Raw genomic sequence first — 6,319 nt, forward strand, 5'->3', positions numbered from 1 at the left:
TAAATAAATATTGTAAAATTAATATATTATAAATTATTATTGTATAAAATAAATAAAAAAATAAAAAAAAGCAATAAAATATTAAAATAAAATTTAAAATAAAATAATATATTAAATTAACATATTAAAATAATAATATATTAAATTAATAATAATTAATTAAAATAATATTAATTATTTATGTATAATATTATAATATTTTATTATTTTTTTATTTAATAATTTATTTATATTTATTTATATTTTATAAAAGATTAAATGTTATTATTATTACTTAAAACTAATTTAAATAATTAGAAAATATTATTATAAATAATAATATTATTTATTAACCGATTTAAATATTTAAATATTTATAATAATTTTTTTTAATTTTTTTTAAAAAAACTTTTAAAAAAAAAACCAGTTTTAAACCATTTCCAAAAAAATGCAATAATATAACTTTTATTTAATAATATAAAATAATAAAGTTTATTAATAATAATTTTTAAATTTATTATATATTATAATTTAAAATTAAAGTAAATAACCTTTAATTTAAAAATAAAATTAATCGGAAATTTATTTTTTTTTAATTTTATTTTTTTTAATTATATTATTAATCTTATTATAATTAAATATTATAATATATTTAATATTAATATAATTTTATATAAATTTTATATTATATATTAAATTTTATATAAAAAAAAAACAAATAAAAAATAAAGTTATTTTATAAAATAAATTATTATTTAATATAAAAAATATTAAATATATCTTAATTTTTTATTTAAATAATTAAATAATTTAATTAGTTAATATTTACTTTATAAATTAAAATATTAATTTTTAATTATTTTTATATTATTTATATATTTAAATTTTAATATATTTTTATTTATATTAATAAAAAAGATTTTTTAAAAAAGTTTAAAATATTATTTTAAATATTAAAAATAATATAAAAAATTTAACTATTTAAATTTTAAATAAATAATATATTATAATTTATTTACATTTAAAAATATATAATATTATAAATAAAAAATAAAAAAACGTTTTATTAATATATTTTAATTAAATAATTTTTAATTATTTATTATTAAATTATATAACGTTATTTTTTATTTTTTTTTTATTTTTTTTTATTTATAAAAAAATAACACTTTTTTCATAACTTTATATATATTATAATAATATATTTAATTAAAGCCATTTTAACTTTTAAAATTAATTTTAGTTAAAATACTAAGCCATACTTTATATATACAAGTTATACACTTAATTAAATTGTTTAAAAAATAATACACGTGCTAAATATTGCTTATTAAGTTACTTTCCTATTTGGGCCATGGAAAAAATTCGACATAATAACCCCTCGTAAACTCGGGCATAATACCGGGAGGCTTATAATTGTTAAGTAACAAATTTTCATGCAGTCCGGGTATGATATACGCTTAAATTAAAAACGAAATCAAGATCTAATACTTTTATTTCATACGTTAAACAGCTATAAAAGCCCTCATATTAGCTCCTAAATACCAGATATCCAAAGCCATTAAGCCTACAACCAAACAAGGGCCGCCTCACTATTCTGGACAGTAACCCTCGCAACCCCATTTTCAACAGCTACTTGCTCAGTGTCCTCCCTCACATCCTTAACCTCTTCCCCAAGACTCTCATACGTCCACTGGCTACCCCCATACGTAATAGTATCCGCCGCAGCCCCCGCGCCCAAAGGACTATTCAAGTGGTAAACCTTAACCGCCTCGACGCCCTTCGGGACCTCCAGGTCAAGAATAACACTAGGCCTCTCGACACCCGAAGACGTCCTGTTCCAATAATTCAGATTCGTAACAGCGATCCTTTTCGCCACATTGCCCTCGTACGCACCATACGCGGCTAGATTCGCGGGGGCATTGTCCCCTGCGATATCTAACTTGGCGACCCTCGTCTTGCCGGAAGACCCGATGAAGTCCGCGACGAAGGGCTGCGAGTAGAAGTTCGAGAACACCTGGGCTTCGTGGCCGGCGCTTGCGACGGGCAGCCATAGGTCGTATCCCGCGTGCATTATCTGCTGGTAGTTGATGCGTCCGACGCCGATGGCCATGCTGTATAGATAGAAATCGACTTGCCACAGGGCGCTTCCGAGGCGTGCTTGGAACTCGTATGAATTGGTTCTGAATAGCGAGTTGCCGACCTCGTTGAGGATGAATGGGATCTCGGGGTGGTTATTCTTCAGCCAGGCGATGTGGCGCTTGAATAGGTTTAGGTGGTTATGCGTTACGGTGGTGTTCATGAGGCCGCTTTCGAGGTCCTTTGCTGTACCGGCGTTGCGCTGGTAGTAGTGATGCGAGACATCTTTAATAATGTTCTTCTTGTCGATTCCGAGCTTAAAGCATGTCTCTACGTCGAACACATACGCATCTGCGTAGTCGCCGACGTGCGCCGCGACGTCGAAAGCCGTGAACAGGCGACCTTTCGGTAGCTTCACAGCGGCCAATATGGCATCGGCGTATTTGGTCCAGTTGCCGACATACGTCTCGTTGCTAAGAGTGCCTTGGTATTCCGGCGGATTTAGCTCGACGCCGCCCTCGCCGCGGTAGTTATCGGCGTAGAGATCCGCCTCGTTGCCGGGCTGGATCGAGTGGATGTTTTCTAGGCCGATACCGTTCACTGCGGATTGGGCCCAAGCAACTGTCTCGCTGACATTTGTTGTCGCTAGCGGGACTTGGACCATGTATTTGGCTCCCGGGAAATTGTGCGTCAAGTCCCAGTAGGAAGGGCCGATGGTCGTAAATCCGACGTTCTGGTAGTTGTCTTGTTCGGCGACAGGCAGTGCGGGTTCCTTTTGGCCAGGGAGATATCTCGCGTAGTCAGGAGACGTGCCGCCGAGCCGGATGATAGGGGTCCCGCCAGTACGCGAAGTGACGGCTTTGATGAGGTTCCTGGAGAAGACATTGGGCTCGCCGTTGTCGTCTTGGGCGTAGCGTACGAAGGACGCTTCCTCGAAGGCGAAGCCGCAGAAGCTGGGATCAATTGGATCCGAAGCATCCACGGCTGACCCTGTGGGAACTTTAACGGATAATGACGAGCTACCTCTAGAGAGGATTGCCGCCGATCCAAGCCCCGCCAGAGTTATGAGCAGAGAGGTCTGCTTCGAGTTCTGTGTCCTCATCGTGTCTTAAATGAGTTGGTTTATCCAAAGGAACGGGAACAAACCTATCAATTTGGCAACTCTAACGATCTAAAGTGAAGGCAAAAGAGAGTTGAAACTGCGAGGAATTCCTCTATAAATGTGTTTTTAGGAAGCTCCACTAGATGCCATACCCTTCAGAGACCTTGCTTAGGGCGCCGCGAAGTCGCATCGCAACATTTCGCCTGGCTACAAGCATCTAAACCAGGATTAATCATGCTACAAGCTACGAGTTACCGGTAAGTAGGAACGTAGAGTGAGATGGCAACCCAAAATTCCCCACTCCTCGGTCTTGGAGTCGTTATTCCACGAATAATAACATGAGCGAGGATATATAGGCGGGCGATGAAGTTGGTATAAATGATGTCGTGCTGGCCAGGTCAAATGAGTGTAGCTCGGCTCTCGGGAATGGGGGATCGGGACTGGACGATTACCCGGCATGCAGTAGGGTTGCGGGGTGTCGGGGCAAGGCTGGGCAGGGTCAGGCAAGCAAGCCGACTTGACCTTTTCTCACTATAGCCAGATGATCTTCATCAGTTAATGGAGCCTCCTCCGACCCCTGGTGGCTGAGTGCGAAGCTAGACCTGCGAGCTTTGACATTGTGTGCCTTTGCTCAGGGGCGAATAGTTCTATGAAGTAGGTACCTAAGCACTAGCCGCGGGAGGATATTAGCACGATTGTGTGCCTATAGCAATTTAAATATTGGGAATACAAGCATCAGTATGGGTTTAAATATGCGTTTCTTCCAGTCGCAATAACATTATGCTATGGAGAACTCTGCCCATGGTAATATTCATGAACTCTACGATGAGATTTAAATGCCAAGACTGGTCTGGTGGCACTTAATCAATAGCGAGATATATTGACCGAGACTGAGAGATAAAATGAAGTATTTGAATGGCTCGAAACTATACTTCTAATATCAGCTAAATTATATACCAAGGACTCTTGGAATTTCAAGACTTGTCGATATCTGCTGCTTGTGAATGAAGGCCGAGTATTCCCCTCTAGATTATCACTAGATGTTGTTTATAGTGGACCGTGCATATGCCGGATGAGAAACAGGCTTAATCTCTTAGCTAATAGCTTAATCCCTTAGCTAATAGTTTATAAACTTAGCGTAGACAGTAGGAATTATTTATCCCACTTTGATTGGTTCTTATAGCAAAGGTCCTCCAAATAGTCTTAGAATTATGCAACTATATAGATTATGTGGCTTGACCTAGGAATGGTCGTGGCGGTGGCTATAGTGCTTAGCCGCACTAGCCACAGTCCAGATAAAATGCAACCCTAACTAGACTTCATCTTATCGTCCCGTCTTACTTCACGGTCTACACAATATATGAAAACGAATATCCGACATTAATTGCACAGTCTATGAGCCTTGCAAGTTCCGATGGTGGGTTTGAACCCCGAGCAATTAATAGCCATGGATAAGAACAATGGAATAATGTACATGATTATTGAATATCCGACGTCGACAGATCGCGGGGCCGTTGTTAGACACATGAGAACGTTCGCAGCTAGTGAAACGGACCACCAACCGCGATTACATCCCCCGCTAGGTCGACTATGACGTTGCCTTCCTATCACCTGAGCTGTATACGCGCCTCCATATAGTTACGTAGCCAGTAATGCATGGACGGCCGGGTCATCTCAGATTTCCAGTACCCAAGTAGTTGTGTCCGTCAGAGCGTCGCGGCCAAACTAGGACTGTGAACGGCTACCTCTATTCGCGACAGGGTGACTTCTATAGTAGCGACATATCCGCTACATCCGTTGGGCTTGGACCTTGAACTCATTTTCGGCCGGCCATCTTTAACTCCAACGCCCCTTGTTTCGTTAACACATACCGAGGGTAGAAACCCCATCTTTTAGCGAGCAAGTGAGTCCTTTTGTGCGATATAAGCTTTCGCCTCGAACACTAGAGCTGGTTAGTACATCGAGTTTAGATGGGGTATTTACGGACATAGCCGACGATCAGGCTAGCAAAGGAGTGAGGAGACATACCCCGTCTTTCCATCTTTGCCGTAGTGCACTCTCCTCGCCAATGCTCTGCTCCGGAACTGCCGTCACCCCCGCAGCATGCGCAGAATTGATGATCCGACGTATCATACTTACTATTGTCTATGTCGTCAAAATCAGGGGATGGGAGCCTTGGAATCTTGGGAGCTTTTGGCGGGACTGGCATCTGATGTCTATCTTTATGGCTGGCTCGATGCCCACTCTCATTGGAGGCCTCTTTATTCTTAGAAGTTACTGACGTAGTGCGACTGCTCGTGTGATGAGAATGGCCATGTGGGATACTTGAGGCGACTGCATCTTGATCCCGATAAGTATTCCGAGATGCCTTTTTACGGCCCTGTCGGCTCTCCGAAGAAACGGAAAGAGTGCGGCGCGACGATTCAGTATCCAACCGCGAATATTCATGATTACGACGCTGTTTTCAATCAGTATGCGCCCAGTGTTCGAGCATCGAATTGACTGCTTATCTTACAATCATCGCCAACTGATGGTGCTGGTTTTCATCAGTGGAATCCCGATCGCGCTTACGCGATATCCCCTCATACCCGTCACTTAGGGGCCGATAGTCATATGGTTGGGAATGCCCAGACCAAGACTTTCGGTGGGAGGATTGAGAACTCTGTGGCGCCATATCATCTATCACTTGTCAGATTATGATGGGTCACACCCTGAGCAGCGTCCATGGTCGAGTCCTACATGAATTCCAGGCAGCTCTTTGGTCACGTGGAAAACCAGCAAAGTCGCCCATGGTGCAGAAAGCTGTCTGGGAACTTGGGTAGCGAGTGGTTGTTGAATTATGGCAAATATCTGGGATGCTCATCAATAAGAGGTACATCGACGGTACTATGTGCGACTGAACTAACACGATATAGTGGTTATAGTACCGTTAGGTTGTTCGGAATAAGGGTTTCCGCCTTGTTTTAGATTGGACGCGATGAGTTTAATACTCTATGGCCCCTTTTTGATTGCGACTGGTAAATTGGTTATGGGAGAGAGGGGGGGGGGGGGGGGGGGAATTAAGAGGGGGGTAGAGGACCAAGTGGGGTTTTATTTAGAGATGTCGAGGCATTACGGAACACACACCCCTGGACCCCTTCGCTATGTACCAAACACGTT

The 6,319-nt window shown here is 40.3% G+C and overlaps 2 protein-coding genes across 2 annotated transcripts; both read right to left on the reverse strand.

The window, feature by feature from the left end:
• Positions 1 to 1,376: 1,376 nt before the first annotated feature.
• Positions 1,377 to 3,300, reverse strand: F4817DRAFT_257215 (glycoside hydrolase family 79 protein). The gene has a single exon (XM_049299235.1). The coding sequence runs from the start codon at positions 3,158 to 3,160 to the stop codon at positions 1,547 to 1,549; it is 1,614 nt and encodes a 537-aa protein (XP_049155007.1). The 5' UTR covers positions 3,161 to 3,300; the 3' UTR covers positions 1,377 to 1,546.
• A 1,206-nt stretch (positions 3,301 to 4,506) lies between these two features.
• Positions 4,507 to 6,215, reverse strand: F4817DRAFT_350150 (uncharacterized protein). Its single transcript, XM_049304921.1, has 5 exons — positions 6,067 to 6,215; positions 5,900 to 6,010; positions 5,676 to 5,839; positions 5,189 to 5,618; positions 4,507 to 5,102 (listed from the first exon to the last, which is right to left on the reverse strand). The coding sequence occupies exons 2-5, from the start codon at positions 5,949 to 5,951 to the stop codon at positions 5,053 to 5,055; spliced, it is 696 nt and encodes a 231-aa protein (XP_049155008.1). The 5' UTR covers positions 5,952 to 6,010; positions 6,067 to 6,215; the 3' UTR covers positions 4,507 to 5,052.
• Positions 6,216 to 6,319: the final 104 nt, after the last annotated feature.

Source organism: Daldinia loculata, assembly GCF_022478755.1.
Source record: "Daldinia loculata strain CBS 113971 unplaced genomic scaffold F4817scaffold_69, whole genome shotgun sequence".
Taxonomy (NCBI): domain Eukaryota; kingdom Fungi; phylum Ascomycota; class Sordariomycetes; order Xylariales; family Hypoxylaceae; genus Daldinia; species Daldinia loculata.